General features: G+C 39.2%; 1 protein-coding gene across 3 annotated transcripts in view; it reads right to left on the bottom strand.

The window, feature by feature from the left end:
• The window catches only part of ARHGAP15 (Rho GTPase activating protein 15), a 456,603-nt gene that overhangs the window by 374,872 nt on the left and 59,213 nt on the right, over positions 1-22,518 (bottom strand). For all 3 annotated transcript variants that reach the window (XM_065561627.1, XM_005305087.4, XM_065561626.1), the window contains exons 3-4: positions 6,948-7,022; positions 2,422-2,483 (exon numbers count right to left, since the gene is read on the bottom strand). In XM_065561627.1, the coding sequence (XP_065417699.1) occupies positions 2,422-2,483; positions 6,948-7,022 (137 nt within the window). The remainder of the gene's footprint in view (positions 1-2,421; positions 2,484-6,947; positions 7,023-22,518) is intronic.

Below are 22,518 nucleotides of genomic sequence, written 5' to 3'. Positions count from 1 at the left end.
ACAGACCTTAATAAGGTCAAATATAGTTTTGGGGGGTAACTGGTTTTTCTACAGATGGACATTCATATATAGAATTTCACTGGACATGTAAAAGTGTGGGCAAGGTTTTCAAGCCCTTTGGGAAAGTCAATTCAGCAGTGACTGTAGGCTTTTCCAGATGCATATTCCATAGCTTTGAAAAATTCACTCCCAGTGAATGAGCAATAAGGGATAAATAAAGAGAGGGAGAAGATGGATAAAGTATACATAGACCAAAAAAAAGAAGTTGTCTTTGTCTGTTTTTCATCTACAAAGAGAGACAGACAGTCCTCAATATCAGTATGCAGAAAGATCCAAAATTAAAACCAAAAAGTATATTGCATAAAATCCTTTTTGAATCAATAGAATTGTTTTATATAAAGTTTAAAAAATGGTGGCAGAATCACCAAAGTGTGAAATCTGACATTTTCATATTGTAAAATGAAGCAATACACTTAATACATCAGCCTTGCAGCAGCAGCAGTATTTGCATTCTATCAAATGGACACCTGATGGCAGCACATTATAACACCAACACTGTTCACAATTGCTCCGTCTCTTAATACAGAAGTGCTTTTAAAATCTGAATGGACAATGCCATGTTTATAAATGCAATAATAATATTCTGAATGTTCCATGTGTAACCATATGAGTTGGAAACAAACATATTCTGCATGCTTTTCTGTTCTGATTACTACATGGCATTAACACATGCAAAGCCCCACTTCTTACTCATACATACCCTTTGTTTAAGTAATGTTAAATGTCTGATAGAAAATCCCAAAAAAGCAAATTAATTCAAAGTTTCAACTGATACTCCTTTGAACTTAGGTCATCAACACAGAATGAAACCTTGAGGCTGACTCAACTCATCACTAATAATGCATAAAAGTTGCAAGAAATGAATGCATTCTTCCAGTCCAAGATTGCCAGGAAACTGTGCTGCTGCTTCTCAAACTAGGATCTGGCCATGTGTTTGTCACCTCCAGATTGGACTATTGTAACACCATATCTGGTGTTGAAGGAAGAAAAGATACAACAAGTCCAGTTATTAAAATATCAGTGTCATCCTGAGCAATATCTGCACTTTCCAGGGCTCCCAGTTTGCTTTTGGTGTCAATTCAAGGCTGTGATTTTCATCCCTTAGGCCCTCTATGGGTTGGGTACTAGCTACATCACACCCCACTCTTCATTCTCAACCTAACAAGACAGCCCACAGAACAATGTCTCTGACAAGCTTATAGAAGGGAGGTAAGGCATGCTCTATTGAGGAACCCCCCTTGTGAAACAGCCACTGGAGAAGATAAGACTTAGCCCAAGTTAGGCCCTTTGTAGAGCTCATTACTGAGACTCTACATTTTGCAAAAGTCTTCAGTCAAAAACCAAAACCAAGGAATGACAACAGAGAATGACAAAGACAGACACTTCAGTGGTCTTACTCCATCTTTAAAAACCTTTAAGGGAAAGCTCAATCAAACCTTTGGTTTACCTGTGAATGTCTCTGTTTTGGTCAGTTCTGATCATTTCTGTATAGCAATTTGTTTTTTGGTTAAATTTACTTTGTATATAGGATTTTGCTACCAGAAAAAATATAATGCCTCAGAGATGATGTGGGGTTAAACAACATGATCTTGGCAATATATAAGGGCAAAAGAGTATTTGCTTTCAAACACCCTGGGTCACTGACCCAAAAGACCCACGTGGTTTATTACTATGTAGACAGTTAGGAACTTTAAAATGTAGATCTTTCTTCAGATAGAATTTTATAATATATCATATCAATTAGTCAGTAATTCTTAAGGTAGAATGAATTGTGTCAGTTCTGCTGCCATTCAGGTACCTATAGAGAGAGGATTTTCCTCGGCTCTCAGTATTTACCTAACTCTGAACCCACTGAAAACAATAGTGAAACTCCCTTTGACTTCAACAGCAGCAGAGATAGGTCAGCTCTGACAGCTTTTAAAAGTCTTACCCTAGGTGCCTATATGGAAGCAGCAATTATACGGGTATCCAGATCACACCCCTGAAGTCCACACCAGCTGTGCCCAAACGTTGTCCAGCTGAAAGCTGCATTATCTATTTGCCTGGAGCCCAAAGGCTGCACCTAATGTGCATAAAATGGAACAGAATTGCAGCTGTCCCCATTTTTAATATGGAAGCAGGGCTCATGGTCATATCATATGATATAGCCTGGCAGCTCATATTAACTATATTCTGAGAGCTGTAGCCTCAGCAAGCTACAACAACATATTAAACGTGAGAGCACCCATGTGCAGAATAGTAAAACTGTGGATTGCATTTGGTTCATACGCCAGGCATTGGCCATTTCTGATATTCATGATACGGCCCATATGACTTCTGATTAAATTTTATATCATTGACACAACATAAAATGCACAATACCTTAACTTCTTGCCTCCATCTGCAATTTTAGCTTTTAGAAGATATCCTTCTTTTTCCACTACCTGCAAGAAAGAATATTTATATCATAACCCTATCTTTTATTAATATGAACCAATTTATTTAGTACACGCTACAAGACTCTGTATATAGGAATGTCTAGTGTCGTAGCACTTTATTACTTATTCTTATTTTAGTTATCTATGGTCAGTTCCTTTCAAGTGCTGGCAAATTATCTTTAATGTCAATCAAATATATAGTAATAAAATGGAAAAGAAACTCTGAACATTACATCTGAAAAAAAACCTGTTTAAGTGCAAGTAAAGTTTCTGGTTATGAGTGAAACATTGGCTAAAATGTATCATATTGGTTCACTAATACATCTTCAGTTAAATGAAATGTCTATAGGAGTTTTATGTTTGCTTATAAGCTATGTAGAACATATATTATCCTAGAGCCATAGCACCCTCTGCTGTGAAATTTTTAGCTCTTATAAGCTACCTAACGTCAGGTATATAAATGACAGACCTCCAAAGATTATCTAGTATAGGTGCACATCTATAGGTGGCACTTTTCCCTTTGAGTCAGTACTAAATCAAGACCGTTGTAAGGTGCAAAAAGGCATTATGCTTTTAGTGGTACTGTCTTTCCGATGAGATGTAATACAAAGGCTCTCACCTCTTGCAGCCATTAAAAGGTCACACTCAAATGGGAATTGTTTATGTTCAGGTGAGGGCAACATTTGTCCTTAAATTTACAATTGCACCAAAATGTTCTAGTGATATAACCTAGGGAAAGCACACTGTGAGTAGCTCATCGCTGCCACCACAATCTTGAGTTGGAATTACAAATGAAAACACCACAACTTGTGTGTATCTACCAAACCTGGGCCAGAACATCTGGTGAGGCCAAACTGGCCAGAGCACAAATATATGTGTGTGTGTGTGTGTGTAGATGTGATTTAAACCTCACCTTTGTAGTTCCCCAATCCTAGTGCTGCTTTGTGAAAGCCAGTTCTCCCTGTGCAGTGTTAAAGCAGTCTAAGGATTGCTCTAAATTATAGTAGGCTGCAGCACTCAAAGGGGGCCAAAATTGCAGTTGAGGATTGGCAGAGCACAGGGACATCCTGGCTCACTCCTTTCCTTGAACCCCACCCCCAGCCCCACCCCCACCCCACACACACTCTTTTATTTGTTAAACCAGCAGCAAGGAAATTCAGTAGCGTAAGAATTCCTATGTCAGATCAATGGCACTAGATGATCGTCCTTATACTCGGGAAATTGAGGGGTTGGTTTCACCAACTTTATGGCCAGATTATGATGGCAGTGCAACAAAAAGTAACCACCCCTTACTGAAGGAGTTGGGCATTGTTTTAGTGTATGTTGAAGAAACTTTTATTTTGGCCTTCAGCTAAATCACCATGACCTGTGAACCCATCAGATTGCATTAGCTAAACAGGATCAAATCAGGTTAGTACACCTCTACCCCAATATAACGCGACCTGATATAACACGAATTCGGATATAACGCGGTAAAGCAGTGCTCCTGGGGGGCGGGGCTGCGCACTCCGGTGGATCAAAGCAAGTTCGATATAACACGGTTTCACCTATAACGCGGTAAGATTTTTTGGCTCCCGAGACAGCGTTATATCGGGGTAGAGGTGTACTTGGAAAAGAGCATTAAAGGAACACCTAAATGGTGCAGGAAGAGAGACTGGTGATTTAGAAGATGACTGTCTTCACTTCAGTCATTTATGAACTAATGTCCCAGGAAGATGCTGGTAACTTCATATAGTCTCTGCTGAGTCATCACAGCTCATGGTGGAGCAGATGATTTCCTAAAAACTGTCATAGGTGTTAGCCTTCTGCAGGGTTATATATAGCAATAGAAAACATGCTTTATATATAAGGGAGGATTATAAAATCAAATATACAAGTCTGTTCTTACTCTACACAAATATGACTATATAAACAGTATGGTATATACAATGGTACCCAAAGGGTACTTCAGTTTCTCATGAGAGTTTTAGTTTGGAATATACAATACTGTGTACACTTCATATACATACATGTTTGTACATGCATACTGAAAATTTGTACTCTTACAGACAACATTTTGGGTGACATCCTCATCTGAACATATAGGAATGTGTGTGTGCCTTTTCTACAACTTGCACTAATTCCATTCATAGATGCCAAGGCCAGAAGGGTCCATTGGGATCACCTGGCCTGACCTTTTGTATAGCACAGGCCATAGAACATCCCCAAAATAATTCCTAGAGCATGTATTTTAGAAAAACATCCAATACTGATTTAAAAATTCACCACAGCCCTTGTTGGATGTTCCATGCAAATCCCTGGGTGTCAATATGGAGTGTAGAGAAAAAAAACATTTAGGACCACAGGCATTGTTCGCCAGAATCATATCATCACTCCATCTAGCTAGAGAAGGGGGAATAATTTCAGATAAAGAACTAACCCCAATATCCTCCTACTTTTCAACCTACTTGTAACAATCCCTTGGATCATTTTCCATCTGTTCTCATCCTTCAATTTTTGTTGCTTTACACTTCTGGTGTGTAGTAAGGGCCAGAGGTGTTAAATGTCAGATGAGAAGGTTATTCTCCGAATTTTCCATCCACCTGGAAATGGCAGTTGGGAGGAGCTTTTACTAATCAACAAGTTGTTGATCGCTTCTCCAAACCAGATCCAAATTTTGATCATTTCAAGGTTTGCCCATCACTATATCTAGATTGTTATTATATTCAAACACAAATAGAAGCAATGTTGAATTTCAATACTCAGTCTGAACAATCCCTATCCTGAAATTTGGGGGATTTAAGAACACGATCAATTTCCAGATTAGAAAGTTGCTGCTCAGACCCCTCTCTATAACAATCCTGAAATGGAACAGCAAATGAATACACTACCAAAACTGAGGGATCTAGGGAATTCAAATCCAAACTGCACAGCTGAAACCCATCTTTTGTTTTAACTTAGATATCTAGTTCTATCTTAGATATTTCAAGAACTAGTATTCCAATCTCATGGTTTATCCTGGCACTAGAAATCCTCCAGGTAATATTCAGAAGGCTCCTTATTTCGATATATGGTAGTTGCTTATATATTATTCTGATTTAATAAGTACAATGATTGCCTTTAAAAATGTTACAGTTGTCTTTGATAACTTGATGTTATCCCAGTATTCATTGATATTCCCCATAATTAGTACAGGGAATACCAAGGGAATACTGCAGTAACATTTTTTAGTTACCAAGGCAATTGAAAAGGTTTTAAAGGTACCACTGTTTCTATGTACATATACTATATAAAGCAATATATGCAGATGTATTGCACAGTACATCTGCTAATGTCCCTTTTCTTATCTTATGTGATTTCACAGAAATCCTTCTAGGACAATTCAGTTTATTCTTCCAGTCCTTCATCTGATGGATGACATGGGGTTACAAAATCATGAAATGTCCTTATAGTACTCTCTTTTCTTTCTGCCTCGGTGAATATCCATCATTTGTTTTCGAGTTGTTGACCTTCCTGCACCTTTCCAGCTGAGGAAAGGTTGAGAGAATAATCTAAAATACCCTGAAAGAATTAGCATAAAAATAAGATACTGGAAGCCTAGGACTGCTTCTTTCTGTACTTAAAGAAAGTATTAAATATGAAAATTATATATATACACTTGTGTGTGTCTGTGTAGTGGGTATAATTGTGTGTAGCTATCACAGACAGGGATGTACACTCACATATTTGTGTGTATTAATATATGAAAGAGTGAGGTGGTCTGCTAGTGTTATTGGAAAATAGTATCAGAAAATATAATTAATACTATATCGCTATGGTTTCTATAACTGTCCTGAACTGAATTATATATGGGAACTGGGCCAAATTCTGAAGACTTTAATCAGACAAAATTGAAGTCAATGTCATTATCTAGATTCTGAATTTTCATGTTAATGTTCTTTTAAAAAATATAATCTTTTAATTTGCCTCCACTTTTCTCCAGTAAAATTCTACAGGTAACTAATTATGTACAAAAAATTAAATTAAAACACAGTAGCATGGGCAAAGGCAGAAAACTGGCTTCACTCTTCTCAATATATATTTTTCTCTTCACTAAATCTCAAACATTACTAAAAACAAATTCACACCTAGTATGTTCCCTTAATTTTGCTTATTCTGCAAATCAAAACTAATAATTTTTGGAAAAGAAATATAAGCAGTTAATTAACATCTAACTATTAGTATTGCTGAAATGTCAGCCTAGTGCTACTGATTCAATAGCAAATTCAAATTGTATATCATTAACTAAAATGCTTTGCCGTTTCTAACATTATAATTTCCATTAAGTAACAAACTTTCCACACATCTTTACTTCTTTCTACCCCCTTAACATATTAAAGCATCCAGAGCGTCAAGTGTTCATCTTTAATACAACACATACTATATTTCCATTAAAAACATTTAAAGTAAATAAGCAAAGCAATACATAGATTCTGTAATACGATTGCTTACCGTTTGTTCCTTTGGGCTAATGATGTCTGTGAGTATTAAGTTATGTTGGGAATGATTCCTTCTATGACGAGATATCTGAAAATATATTCATTTACAACTTAGAATCAGCTTGATATAATTGTACCAAATCAAACAAGATTTACATGTAAGGATAGATGGAAACAATCTGTTGACAGGACATGTGCAGTGTGTGTATATGCATATGTGTATTTGATATATTAAATAAAAATGAAGTTTTTGAAAACCTGGTTCCCACTGAGCATGAACAGACTTTAGGATCATTCCTAGATCTAATCTTTGCAAGGCAACTCTGGCAAATTAAGCTAAAATCAACTGGCATATAAATAAGCCTTCTGAGCTTATCTAGAACATTTCATTCACAGGATCTCAAAGCAGTTTTAAAAGATGGGTAGTATTATCCCCATTTTACAGATAGGGAAATTGAAGCACAGAGAAGTTAATGATGAGCCCAAGGCCACATTGCAAGTCAGTGAGAGAAATAGGAGATAGACTAGAACTGGGAAAAGAACCTAATGTATCTATTATGTTCCAGAAATTGTAATGGCTATCCCCAAACCTTCCATGACTAGAAGGCTACATAAATATTTTGGTCCTGATTCTGCTGTTCGGATTGAGGCTGTAATTTCTTTCAGTCCCCTCTTTTTTCCAGGAGAAAAGTGTACAAAACTGTAATTGACACAAGCATTACACATGACTCTTGGAAATGATCAGAGCTACATGAATCTTTCACAATGAACCTAAAACTCACCTGCATTCAGGTTTTCCTACAAACCTGAAACTCAGGCAGATTACCCAAAGATATGCCAGGTCTTTTTTGTAAAAATTGGTTGTGCTTTAATTGAGTTTTAAGCACAAAAGAGGGTGATTTACAGTTGGGAGTTGGAACCAAAACAAGAAAAAAAAATCAAATTTGGACTGAATTTTACTCCCCATAATCCATTCTCTTATTACCTACTAAAACACAGTTAACAAAAAGCCATAATGTATTGTGTTTACATTTAAATATCTGAATCTACCAACTGTTCTTAATTAATCCGTAGGGCCTCCCTTAAAAAAAAACAGTTAACCATATTATGATCCCATATATTTCTGCACACTTTGCCTTCATGTTTATATGTAACCACAAACATTTTAAGCCCTGAAATCTATCTCCTAGATAGAGCTCTGCTCTCCTAGTCAGAGCTAATGAGTTTAATGAATTACCAGTTATAAATTTAATACAAACATTTCAGATAAAGAGATAAACATTCTTCACAATTCAAAAGTTTCTCTGACCTATTTATAAAGAATATCACTTAACAATTTCATTAGGGGTGAGTAACCGCTGGTGACATGGCTGTGTCCTAAAGTGTTTTTCTCTCTTAATATTCTGCATCTTAAGCAATCGAGCCTTCATAAGAAATACTTTAGTTAGTGGCAGTCGCTCCTTTGGGGAGAAAAATATGTCAGACCACATTTTCTGTATTTTGCAATCTTGTTTTCAGGAGTGTCATGTTCCTGTTTTATTAGCATGTAGGGTAAACAAGAATGATTTGCTGATGCTATTGAGAGAACTTCTAAGACTGTGGTCTTTCTATTTAGATTTTGGATTGAACTTAATATTAATGCAAACAGAGGCATGTGTATAAATTCAAAATAAATTAATTCAATTGATCTTTTTTTTCTTATCTTCAGCATTACAAATCTGGAGACGATATACTGCACAAGAGATATAACTAAACTATTCAGGTCTAGATCATATAATTCTCTCTTACAGACCTCTACACCTAATTATTCTTTTACATCTAACAAGGCATATTGCTAAATGATGTTTTTTAAAATATTATTTTCTCTTGGCCAAATTACAAAAAATGACACACTGCTATTCCCTAAGGTCTATTTTATAGCTAAGCAATATTCAATGGGTGGCTCAAGAATCAAAATGTGGCTTTTTGTGGCCCTGCATACCACTCTTGGGACATCCACTGGACTGATCCGAAACCTTCTTTTGCTCTGGACTTGGGAACAATGGCCAGAGCAATGATAAGGGGAATGCTCTCTATGCTGCCTGACACACTCTAAAGAGAATGGACAAGATCCACTTGGATATACCTTGAAGCAGCCAGAAATAAGGAAGAATGAATGGACAGAGAAAGAGAGGGGAGAAGCATCCTTCAGTTTCTTCTCATAAGCCATGATTGGTATGTGAGGAATGGGATGTGGGAAGGAGAGAGAAAGAACATAAGAACTGCCTTGCTGGGTCAGACTAATTGCCCATCTATACACCTGTCTCCAACAGTGGCTCATACTAGAGCTTCAAGGGGAGTGGACAGAACAGAGCAGTTTGAGTGATTCATCCCATCATTCCTCTTCTGGCTTCTGACAGGCAGAGGTTTAGGGTCGCACTAAGCATGAGATTGGGTCCATGACCAGCTTTGCTAATAGCCATTGATGAACTTCTCCATGAACTCATCCAGTTCTTTTTTGAACCTACTTATATTTTTGGTCTTCACAACATCCCATGACAATGAATAAACAACAAGGAGTCCTTGTGGCACCTTAGGCTGGGTCTACACTACCCACCTGAATCGGCGGGTAGAAATCGACCTCCCGGGGATCGATTTATCGCGTCCCGTCGGGACGCAACAATCGATCCCCGAATCGACTCTCTTACTCCACCAGCGGAGGTGGGAGTAAGCGCCGTCGACGGGAAGCCGCAGAGGTCGATTTTGCCGCCGTCCTCACAGCGGGGTAAGTTGGCTGCGATACGTCGAATTCAGCTACGCTGTTCACGTAGCTGAATTTGCGTATCTTAAATCAACTCCCCCCTGTAGTGTAGATGTAGCCTTAGAGACTAACACATTTATTTGGGCATAAGCTTTTGTGGGCTAAAACCCACATCATTAGATGCATGGAGTGAAAAAAACAGTAAGCAGAATATATATTGTAGCACGTGAAAAGATGGGAGTTGCTTTACCAAGTGGGGGTCAGTGCTAATGAGCCAATTCAATTAAGGTGGAAGTGGCCTATTCTCAACAGTTGACAAGAAGGGGTGAATACCAAGGGAGGGAAAATTACTTTTGTAGTGCTAACGAGGCCAATGCAGTCGAGGTGGCCCATTTCCAACAGTTGAAATTTAGGTGTGAGTATGAGCAGAGGGAAAATTACTTTTTGTAGTGACCCATCTACTCCCAGTCTTTATTCAGGCCTAATTTGATGGTGTCCAGTTTGCAAATTAATTCAAGTTCTGCAGTTTCTCGTTGGAATCTGTTTTTGAAGTTTTTTTGTTGAAGAATGCCACTTTTAAGTCTGTTATTGAGTGCCCAGAGAGTTTGAAGTGTTCTCCTATTGGTTTTTGAATATTACAATTCTTGATGTCTGATTTGTGTCCATTTATTCTTTTACATAGAGACTGTCCGGTTTGGCCAATGTACATGGCAGAGGGGCATTGCTGGCACATGATGGCATATATCACATTGGTAGATGTGCAGATGAACTCCCATCTTTTCATGTGCTATAGTATGTATTCTGCTTATTGGGTTTTTTTCCACTCCATGCATCTGATGAAGTGGGTTTTAGCCCATGAAAGCTTATGCCCAAATAAATTTGTTAGTCTCTAAGATGCCACAAGGACTCCTTGTTTCTGCTGATACAGACTAACATGGCTACCACTCTGAAACCTGTCACCATGACAATGAGTTACACAGGTTAATTGTGCATTGTGTCAAAAAGTACTTTCTCTTGTTTGTATTAAACATGCTGCCTATTCATTTCATCAGGTGGCCTCTGGTTCTTGTGTTATGTGAAGGAGTAAATAATACTTCCTTATTCATTTATTTCACATCATTCATGATTGTATAGACCTCTATCATATCCCCGCTTAGTCCACTCTTTCCTAAGCCAAACAGCACTGATGTTTTTAGTCTCTCCTTGTATGGAAGCCATTCCATAGCATTAATCTTCTTTGTTACACTTCTCTGAACCTTTTCCAATTACACTCTATCCTTTTAGAGATGGAGCGACAAGAACTGCACACAAGGTATGGCATTGTATTTTTCAGTCTATCTACCCTCCAGTCATCTGGTACAGAGGCTTTTTTCAGCAGCAGGTTACACACTATAGTTAGTAGTCTTGCTATTTCATATTTGAGTTCCTTCAGAACTTGGTGAGTACCATCTAGTCTGGTGACTTATTACTATTACATTTATCAATTTGTTCTAAAACCTCTTCTATTGATACATCAATATGGGATAGTACTTCAGATTTGTTGCCCAAAAGGATAGCTCTGATGTGGGTATCTCCCACACATTCTCGGCAGTGAAGACAGGCAAACAGACTGACAGAAGATACTGCATTCAAAAGATTTCCAGAAAGCAACACAACAATTACCAGTTCCAGATATAGATGACTTCCTTGTCCCATTATTATATTCATTAAAAATCTTCATTGTGCATGCAGCACCAGAAACATTAATGGAAACAGAACAGGAGTACTTGTGGCACCTTAGAGACTAACAAATTATTAGAGCATAAGCTTTCGTGGGCTACTGCCCACTTCCTCGGATGCATATATATGCATATATGGTGCAACAAGTACTCCTGTTCTTTTTGCGGATACAGACTAACATGGCTGCTACTCTGAAACCTGTCATTAATGGAAACAGCATGTGTGTTGAGAGAGAACAGGACTCTTAGTTGTTATTTATTAAATGATTGATATATTAGTAGTTTTGTGGAAATGATACCCAAGTTTCTGTAAAAGTAGAAAATATGAAATCATGTCAAGCAGTAATGGTGGATTCCAATGTAACTCAGACAAAAACCTCCTTCAGCCCCCAAAACTGAATCTAGATCTAGACTTTGAACCTGTGGCCTATCTCTATAGTGAATCAAGCCAAACCAACACTTTCATTAGAAATCTCCCCAAACATCTGGCTCTCAAATGAAATGAAAGAAAACTTTAAACAAAGTTTTTTCTATTCTTTGTAATTCATAGTGAGCATTTGGTTTAGGGATAGTGACATCCTTTCATTCAGATCTCCATACGTTGAATCAAAGCATCTTGACAGAAACTCCCAACAGAAGTAAAGGCATACTGTGGAGATTTGTCTAAAAACTCATCAGAGCATAAATATTTATATTTTGTAAATATCCCATCTATTAAAGCAGTTTATTGGTCACATTACAGCGCTGCTTCCCAAATATACTTATAGTCAGTAGGAATCTGTTCTAAACAGGACCACTTGATTGACAGAGGGCTGCTTTGGAAACAAAATTTACAAATAAATCCCCAATTTTGCTTTATGTAAAATACTGAAAATCTAGGTGATTACTAACAACTGTATGGGGCATATTATAAGAGTTGTGCACATGCACCTAGAGAAGGATTCACTCCATTAATTTGGTTCCAAGATATTCTTGTTTTATAGGTAAACAATAAGGGGCATGATTTAGGATTTCACCATCACAATACCACGCACCCCATTATCTTAATAAAGTCAAGCTGAACCTAAATAGCATCTGTCATAACACCTCTATCTCATCCCATAGTGTGTTATGAAAGGCAGAGATTTATAAGAGTAGTTCTAAAAAGGAATCTCAAGGAAAGTCATCTCATCAGCAGTTTTCTGATTTGATGAACATTCTTGATGAACATTCTTCAGTCAGCAACAATGTCACCTGCAGCATTAAAAATCCACTCAGAGAGCGCCTGCAAGTCCGTGGGCAAGTCTGGTTTTGTTAAATTCAGCCTCAGCAACTTCTTCTCCTCTCCTCTCCCCAGTTAGCTAAAGGGTATCCCTCTACTACTGGAGTTATTCTAGCATCCAAGAACTGATCCAGTGTCATATTTTCTGCAAACACACAAAACCTCCGTAAAATATGCCTGCTATCCCAGGAGGAACTGATAACTCCCTTACAACTACTATTTTAACATAATTAATTTAATGTAAATAAAATACCTGTGAACTTTTACAATGACTTGATCTCTAATTTAATTTCCTTCTGTGCTCCCATTTGTTCTCAAGATGTTTTCTAAAAATAATATGCTTAGCTTTGGGGGTTCACTCTGATTGTGTGCCGATAAACCAATCCTAGCAAAACGCAGCTCGTTGGTAGTTATTCTCTTATCACAGCAGGACCCAGATCCTAAAAAAGGACCTTGGGACTCAGCATTCACACTAGAAATCTGATTCTAATGACTCATCTCGGCAATGAACAGAAACACGCTGATTTTTGTGTCTAACCAAAACTAACCAAGACAGCAGGGATTTCAAACATGGACTCCTCCTAACAAACTGCTCAAGCACAATCTACAAAGAATTATTACCTGGAATTATCTGCTGAATAATTATGAACAAGCGAATTCCAGATAATTGCAAGAGGTTTGTGGATAATTCACAAACAGAAAAAGAGATTACATTAAATTATTCACTGTGAATTATTCACCCAACAAGCTCTACCTTGTAGCGTACTGCCAGAATCTCAGCTTGCAGACCACTTGGATTTCCCAAGTATAAAATGCAGAGTTAAGATGATTTGCCTCTATAATTTCCTCAAAAATGCTTGTCTCACACCACCAAGAAAAAATTTGATGGATGTTTTAGTAAGTTTTCTGCAAGGATATTTTCACTCTCTCCAAGTTTTGACCTCCCTTTTAAGGGACTTCTCCAGGGGTATGTCTATTATTTTACTGCATCAAACTAAAATTGTAACTTCCATAATGGAGAATCCCTTGTAAACACCTCAAGTTAGAGACTGCACTTGGTAAGCTCTCTGGCCCTGATCCAGGAATGCACATAGGCATGTGCTTAAGTGCTTTGCTGGATCAGGGTCAGAACGTTCAGTGCATTGCAGGATTGAGCTTTCCAGCTGCAGCTTATATTTGCTGTACAAATACAAAACTAGCCACATAAACTTCTGCAATTCCCTTCATACAACAAAGGAAGGGCAGGTAATACTGATTCAATGATGTCTGTATTCATTTCATCTCCAGTCACTCAGATACCACAGAGATGGGCAGATCCTAGACAGGGAGGTACGATAATTTACAGTCAATTTCTTAATAGCACCATCTGTGGACAAATGTTAAACATTGTAGCATTTAAATTTACTACTGGGTTCCAAATATATTTTATTTTTAACATTTAAGACCCATTCTTAGGGGTTATGGGACAAACCACTACCTCTGTGAAGGGATCCTTTATGGCATTTTCTGCCCCCTCCTAGTCATCTGGAATATTTCAGCAGGATTCCATCCCTAATCATTCCATCAGATGAGGATGACCCACACTATTAAGAGATGGCTCCTGCACTCTCCCCAGAATCAGCAAGTCCCCAGGGTCTGATAACTTCAGCACCAGCTCCATAGCCCTTGTAGCACTGCTAGATTTCCTCATAGCATAACTCCAAGAGAACTCCATTGGAGTCACCCTGTCAGGACTATCCCCAGCACTTGCTGCTCTAGGGTCTCCCTGTAAAAAGGAGAGGGGTCTTCCCCCAGGTAGAGAGGGTGATGGAAATCAAAATGCAACATAAGGCTGGATTAACTTTTCATGCTGCCTTTTCCACGTGGATTCATGGGAAGAGGCAGGAATGATATATGTCACCTGAATCTTGCCCTCATCTCTCCCCATGCTGTTTCTAGCCTTCCCCTCTCCCACGAAAGAGGCTGCACAGGATTTATAGGAGGTAGAGGTACAGTGCCATGGAAGTGACTAAGATCTCTCTGCAAAGGAACAGGGATTTGCCTGGAGGGAACCTTTGTATGCCTGCTAGGAACCAGAATCTGTCTGTACATCACTTAATAAGGAAACCATTTCACAGTCCTCACACATTTGAGCATATTACATATTGTCACCAGAATCTGTACACTCAAGAAAAAATAGGTTTGTGTTGCATTCCCTCTGCATGTCTCCTTCGAGCACACTGCCCTCTATATTCAGTTCAGATCTCCTGAGTGTGAGAGAGTAATGATAATGATTTTGTTTCCCTTGACCTCTTGATCACTTATAAATCAGAGTCCTATAAACCTTTTCCACACTGAGAGGGTCCTCCTTCATATTCCTTCATATTCAGGCTTATAAAGGTACGTATTTTATATTAAGGCAATTTAATAGAAAAGAAAGTACTCTACAGGATCAGGGCTTAGTCTGGATAAGCATCCTAACAGTTAATTTACTCCTAATGTAACCACATTTATTCAGCTGCTTTGGTCAACAGGAGTAAGAATACAAAAATGTTCAGATCCTAGGTTAAATTTGGGTCAATCCTTAAGGTGTACTGGATAACAATAAGAGCAGTAATGATGGGTTCTATTCCAAAACATGGGGTTCACTGAAACTGTGCCATATTTCTCCCCAAAGTTCTTGCTGGACTATCTAATTGATATTTTTGTCCCTTAGAATTATTTCAAGAACTCCTCTTCTTCCTGTATCAGGCATTATTCAAATCCCAGCCCGGACTATGATCCTTTTGCACCTCTCTGGCAGTGCAAAGGTTAAAGCTGGCCCAGTTGGGAAAGTGACAATTTTCCTGCCCTGAGGGAGTCCCCATCTCATGAAGCAGGCTTTAAGTCACGCTTTTCTAGCCCCCTCTGGTTTAGGAACCATGTCCAGATCATACATGGTGAAGAAGGCACAGTCCCCAAGGGCTGTTAAGAGTCCATGTAAGGTAGAGAACCTAAAGGCTGCTCTAATTTACGTCAGGGCTATTTTGGCTCCTGTCAGCCCTGGGGGTTGACGAAACATATAGATGGTACAGCTATATTTCCTGCTGTCCCCTATTTTCTTCACCGTGTGCCTCTCAAGTGGACCCAAAGGTCAAGATCTAAATCTACATTAAATATAATACAAATTGGTTGCACAGGTGACGATTTCAATCGGTGAACCAATAAGTAAGAGAGGTAAGGGGGGCTTTTTATGTTTTGATATCCATTTTTCCCAGTATTATACAGTGTAATCGTTATGCATTTCAATAAATTATATTCCTCTAGTGAAAACAAGTCAAAATACATTAATAATACACATGTGTCCATAAATCAGCCCTCTTCAGCTTGCCTTTCTATTGTTCATAACATCCCTAATACCTTTGGTTAGTACTGCAGTAGTAGGAGATACCATGCTGTTCTTAAATATTGCAGGTGTTTTGGGTTGGATGGTACGTCAGTTAAACTGGATATGAAACAGAAGCAACAGGAGGATCACCAAGGGAATAGAGTCCTCACAATAGTCTGATACACCTTGCCTTCACCTGTCACGTGTGTAGCTCTGCATTTCTTGATGTTATTTCCATAAGAGCAGCAGCTCACGTGAGTTGTTAAAAACAAAAAGCAACTGTATACTTTCTGTATACTTTATTCAAATTAAAACAACAAAGTAGAAAAAGAAGAAATGTATGGTCTCCATGAAAGAACCCAGGATGTTTAATTCATTATATCAGCTATTCTGAACTGAAGTTGTTCTCCAAAATGGTAGCCTCAAGGCAGATGGGCAGACAGAGTCCTTAAAAATTGAAAGCTACATGTACAAAAAACAATTACATAACAGTTGCACTACAAACTGAATGCATTACAATAGTGCTTTAATGTAATTTCTGTAAGCATCGTCTTATTGGAAGAAAAACAGTTAATAATGTTCCAGTGCTATAGATCTGCAAGTACTATATACTCATATATATCTCTGTATAAGAAGGATTCTTAATACTACAAGACCTTACAAACATACGCCTTTCTAGTAGATGCTTTGTTAATGTATCTCTTTATCTTGCCCACCTAATTCATTCTCCCAGAGTTAGACAAGCCAAAAGCTCACCTTATGCTACTGCAGAAGCAATTTTTATTTTTGAAGGTTAATCCAACTCAGCAGGATTTAGAGATGGCACTTTTCCTTGGTCGTAGGCATGTTGGCTCAGGCCAGACAGCTGTTTGGACATTCTCCACTGGGAATCTTGCCCTCAACACCCACAGTCGATGCACATACATGGTCTACTGGCTGCCTACTTCCATGCCCATCTGTTCAGATGGCATGGTGCCCATTCACAAGTTCGCTGGATCCTTGCCCTTAGTGTGTAGGTGCCAGGCAATGATGGGCTTAGATGGGCAGCCTGAAAAATACTGCAAGTGATCATTTTTTTTCCTGTAGGAAGTTACCACATGCTACCCTACGCTTAATCACACCTGTGGACATTTATGTGCCAAACAAAAAAAAACATAACAAGGGCTACTGAAAAAGGAAAAGACAGGAAGATGCAGAGAGATCACAAAGACTCTTCTCAGAGATTGACAGGTTGTGCTGAAACCACTACCTTGGCTATCCAACTGCATTGGGACTGTCAAAAGATTTTTAACACAGGTACGTAGCCAATTTTACTATACTGCAAAAAAAGCAGTCTCACAGAAAACAATGATACTAATAAAAGTGACCAGTAAAGAAGCCAATTCAATAGAGCTTGCATTTTAAATTGCTACTACTTCTTTGCAAAGTCAAAAACCTGCAGCAATAGAATAAACCCAAATAAACCCTTATAAATAACAAGCTGCGTGTTGTCCTTTTACAAGGGCAACACATAACAAGGGATTTTGTCCATGTTCTTTAGGGCTGAGAAAAAAAAACTGACAGTAGATGTTATAGTAAAAAGCAATACTATTAACAATAAAACATCATTTTTTTCTCAGACAGACATTCATTTATAGTAGATTAACATGTAGTAGGAGTTTATGACTTTAATGTAGCAAATAGTTTATTTGACAAATAAAACCTTTTTCTGTTTGTGAATTATCCACACAGACTTTATTTTTTTACAAATATATTAGTCAAATAATTTCAATAGCAAACACTTTATGCAAATATATTTCAGCCCAGGGCCGATTTGCAAATATTCACAACAACTATATTTTCACCTAGTTGTTATTTGTTGTGCAAGATTAGTCACCAAAGTCACATTGTATTTTTTCTGTTCCCTGACTAGATGACTGAAACTTTTAAAAAGCAGGAGGAAGTGATTTCAAAATGAGGATATTTTCAAATGAATATTCTAAGACTCTTGCTTTCAGACAGCATTCTTGAAAACAAAATATCACACACAATAATAAATAGAAAAACAATTAAATGGATTGCAAATATCATGATAGCATATTCACATATTGATTCTAATTAGTGTTTGTTAATATTTTTTGCACTATGCACCAATCGCCAGTTCCAAAGATTACAAATGCTTGTTGGCAGATGGAACAGAGACATAAGAAATATAGTCATGGCTGGATCTGCATCCTGGACTGGGACTCTAGATGCAGTCAGAAAGCAGTGGAAGACTGTGGCTAACTTTGGGCTGGCCTACACTGGGATCTTACTGCCATGCAGTTTGATTAAAGATGACTATTTATATAATTGATATTACCTCTGTTATACAAGTACCATAAATCTTGTAGAAAGCATATCATGTAAGATGTCAATGGAAAAGTTATGATTTACTAAGTATGATTACCCTGTTTATATGCATGTATCATCTTTGTATCTGAATTATGAAAGTTGGCTATGTACTTGTATCTTAAACCTGGGTGTCACCCAGAATACAACACATCAGATAGAATTTACATTAGGGCTAGACAGCTATGTGTTGATGGCCTATCATGGACACTCCACTCTCACTATGGGCCATTGAAGAAACTCATCCTGTCCAGATAGCAATTCCTGAGGATGCCTCAGAAAGCAAGGAGTTAGTGGCCACCCCCAGTGATTCAGCAAAATATGTAGGGGCATGTGATATTCTCATGTGACCTTGGACTCCATCTGGGCCAGTAACTTTCCACAGACAGGGACTGTGGGCTTTGTTTGTGACAGTAAATTTCCATGCACATGGCAGAGGATATAAAAAGACACCTGAAACATCTCCATGTTGCCTCTTTCCTGCTCTGTTTCCCTGGACTGTGGATTTGCAACCAAAAGGAGCATCTTGAACTATGGACTGAGGACCTTCCAATCTTTTGGAAATTAGCAGAGAGACTTTACAAGCCAGCAGTCTATTCCTTCATTGCTATAAAACTTATATAAGGACTTTGCAATCATTTGTATGTATATGATCTATTAACCATTTATAACTTTCTTATTTTATTAATAAATCTTTAGTTAGCTTACTAAGGATTGGCTGACAGCATGATATTTGGGTAAGATCTGAGATGCATATTGATCTGCAGTAAGTGTCTGATCCTTTGAAGTCAGTAAGAACCTCATATATGGTGAAATGGGTTTTCAATAACCTCTCACTATATTAGACTTGGTTGTCTGGATGGGAGGCAAGTTTTGAAATGCGAAGGGGGACTGTGTTTGGCTTCTGGTTAACCAATGTGTTACTGCAGAAGCTCTTCTGTTACTGACTTGGTGAATCTAATTATATAATAAGCCACCAGTTTGGGGGATTGTCTGCCCTATTTCTTGCAGTCTTCCCTGAGTGTGGCATTCTCAGTGTGGTCCATCATAGGCACCTGGTCACATTTATATCAGCATAGCTACATCATTCAGGGGTGAGAAAAATCCACAACTGTGAGCAAAGTAGCTGTTCCTTCTAACCCCCTGGTGTAGACAGCATTAGATCGATGGAAGAATTCTTACATTGACCTTACTACCACCTCTCGGGGATGTGGATTACATACACTGATGGGAGAACCCATCCCATTGACATAGGTAGTGGCTACACTGACACACTACAGTGGTGCAGGCATCACTCTTGTCTTTGAGCATGTTCATCTGAATCAGACGTGTGACTACTTGATCTGTTCTGGTCTGGACATGCTGTCAATCTGCTGACTCCAAGTTTCACTGGAGTAGTGCCAAAAAACTGATGGCTCCAGAATCGAATTATATTTAGCTGATACACAAGCCTAGAAAGTCTATATGAATGTCCATTGACCAAAACCAAAGAATTCAAATGTTGTTCTAATTGAACTGTCACATGTAAAAGTGTGAAAATTGCTTTGTTTTGAAGTCAAAGCTTAGCTCAACATTTTTAGTCACAAGAACAGATCCGTGTCAATACCCTCAAGTATCTTTATTTGTATTTTCACCAGTCAGGTGGTTGACTGCATGGCATAAGAGGCATAACATTGAGTTTACAATAAGAATTCTGTTTTTGTCAGTGGAAGAATTTTCAAAGACATCATGGTCTTACAAGTGATCACAGACAGTTTTATCTCCTAGCACTACTGAAAGTCAGAACTCATGAACCCCTGATTTAATGTTGTTTTTACCTGAAACCTTTAGCAATCAAAAACAGAGATGGGATGAAACATTTGGGTACCTCTGCACATAAGAATATCTAGAAGTCTGTTTGCTTTACCACATACTCTCCCTCCTCTTTCAACCAGCAAATTGAGGAAGCCTCCAAATGCTTCCTATTGGCTGACATTCACCTCTTTTATCAAATCATTTCCTGTAATCTATCAAGAATGTCTCAGTATTGCTTAAAAGGAACCCAGCACTCATCTGGAAGATGCAACAACCTTAGCCCATGGTGCAAGATTAAAAAAGAAAAATCAGCTATAAGCTCCCTAAGCATTATTATAATATCAATATGAAAAAAATGGTTATCAACTTTTATAAGTGCTATATTTAAAGTCTCCTTTCAAGTAAAAGAGGGATTTCACAGAAGACAATTGTTAGGAAGTTTCCTTCCTTTTTCCCTACTCTACCTGGAAGCCTGGAATACTCCTAGAAAAAGCACAAATGTTTTGTCTTTCCCTTTACTTTTTCTATTAGATTTCTTAGTTTTTTACCTAATTTGAACACTGAAGCAAACCACACAGGATAACAGTGATTACTACTGTAACGGGACAGTCAGATAACCAGCTGGTCTCATGATTAGGCAGTGGGCCTACAGTTTCTGTTGCCCTAGCTGTTCGAAGGGGCCTCAGCCAAGTTGTATGCAGGGGGCCTCAATCACTCCTGAGTGATTCTTTTGCTTCCCTTGGGGTTCTGCTGCTACAGAGGAGTGGGGGCGGGGGAGGGGAGAAGAGAGCGGAACCCTGGTCCACCAACTTCACCTGGTCCCAACCCAGGGCTCTAGGGGTTTGGCAAAATGTCCAGATCAGTTATTGATCTATCCCAAGTTACACTTGCTCCTGGGTCACTTTGTACCAGACTGGAGTTCATGTATTTGGCCACTGCCTTAGAAAATTCCACTTAGTCTGTCAACGTCCCGTTCAAAGCAGTCTTTTAGAACTTTCCGCCCCCCCAAAAGGGGGTAGCAGGGAGAGAATCCAGATCCCTGCTTCTACAGAAGCCTTAACAAAGCTGTAGCCACTCCTATCCCAGCTCCTGGCATTAGCCTTGCTTCCTGATGCAGCCTGCAGCACTTTCCCCCACCTTTCCTGGGCTATCAGTGTCCTTTTAAACTATTCTTCCACAGGGAGCATACCCAGCACCTGCTGAGGGATGGGGCCTCCATAGCCCAGTATTGCTGTATTCCTTGCCCTGGATCTGTAGACCCCATCACAAACTCTTCCCCTCACCTTTGGAGTCATCAGGAAGACTTGTACTGACAATATCCCCTGATCTCGTGAAAAGAAGTCCTAATTTTTATGATCCTTGCCAGCTTAGTGCAAAATTTCAAAGCACTATGGTTGCAGAGACAAATACCACCATATGATTCAGGGATTGTGTAACCATGGTAGGGATGTGTGATCCACACTAGTCAAAATGGTTGGCCCCACAGGTAGTAAGAAAAGGCATTTATATCTCACTTGACTGCTACAGCTCCCTTCTCTATCACCAAATAGGTGGCTTCTAGATGTAAGTGGACTGTTGGCCCCTTACTGAAATTTAGTGGGATTTTTTTGGTTGCCCATCTCCCAGTACCAAAATAAAGGGGAGGGGCCAATGAGAAATCAGGACCCTGAGACTGACAGTCCCCAGGACCAGTAGGGAGAGGCCAACGCTCCAGGTCAGGGTAGGCAGGCCAATGAGGGAGTCAGTAGGCCAGGGGTCCCATCTTCCCTGTGAGCTGGAGATGTCTGGGCCAGAGCAGGGCCACGCTAAGAAGCTAAAGAAGAGAGCAGGAGCCAGAGCTGAGCTGGGGAGCAGAACTGCGCCAGCCAGAGCCAGAGAGTACCAGAGAAGCAGCCTGAACTGCTGAGCAGAGCCACAGCAGTCAGAACCACTGGGGCCAGCGAGCCCAGGTAGCTGAGCTGGAGGCAGAGCAGCAGCAGCGCTGAGCAGCTAGAGAGAGCGAGGGGGCCCTGGACAGAGCGCCCAGCGCAGGGAGACGCCCCCAGCCAAGAGGTCTTGCAGGCTGGACTTGGAGGGGAATCATAACCCCGACAGGAGGGCTGATGCTGGGAAGAAGGGTCCTGCCACCTAGAGCCTGAGGGCATGTGGCCACTACCAGAGCACATGTCCAACCTGCTGTATCCTGCTGTATCCAGGGCCTGGAAAGAGGCCTAGGACATGTGAGGAACAGACCGTGAACTTTACATTCCAGAAACTGCTGTTTGTGGTTTCTCCATGACCACAGAGTGCGGTTACGTGTTTTCCTTTAGCTTTTCCCATTTTTTCCTTATTTTTTAATTGGTTGCTGTTTAATAA

Source organism: Chrysemys picta, chromosome 11 (assembly GCF_011386835.1).
Source record: "Chrysemys picta bellii isolate R12L10 chromosome 11, ASM1138683v2, whole genome shotgun sequence".
Lineage (NCBI taxonomy): Eukaryota > Metazoa > Chordata > Testudines > Emydidae > Chrysemys > Chrysemys picta.
Note: the sequence above shows the minus strand (reverse complement) of the source record. Positions and strands in the feature narration are given on the sequence as shown.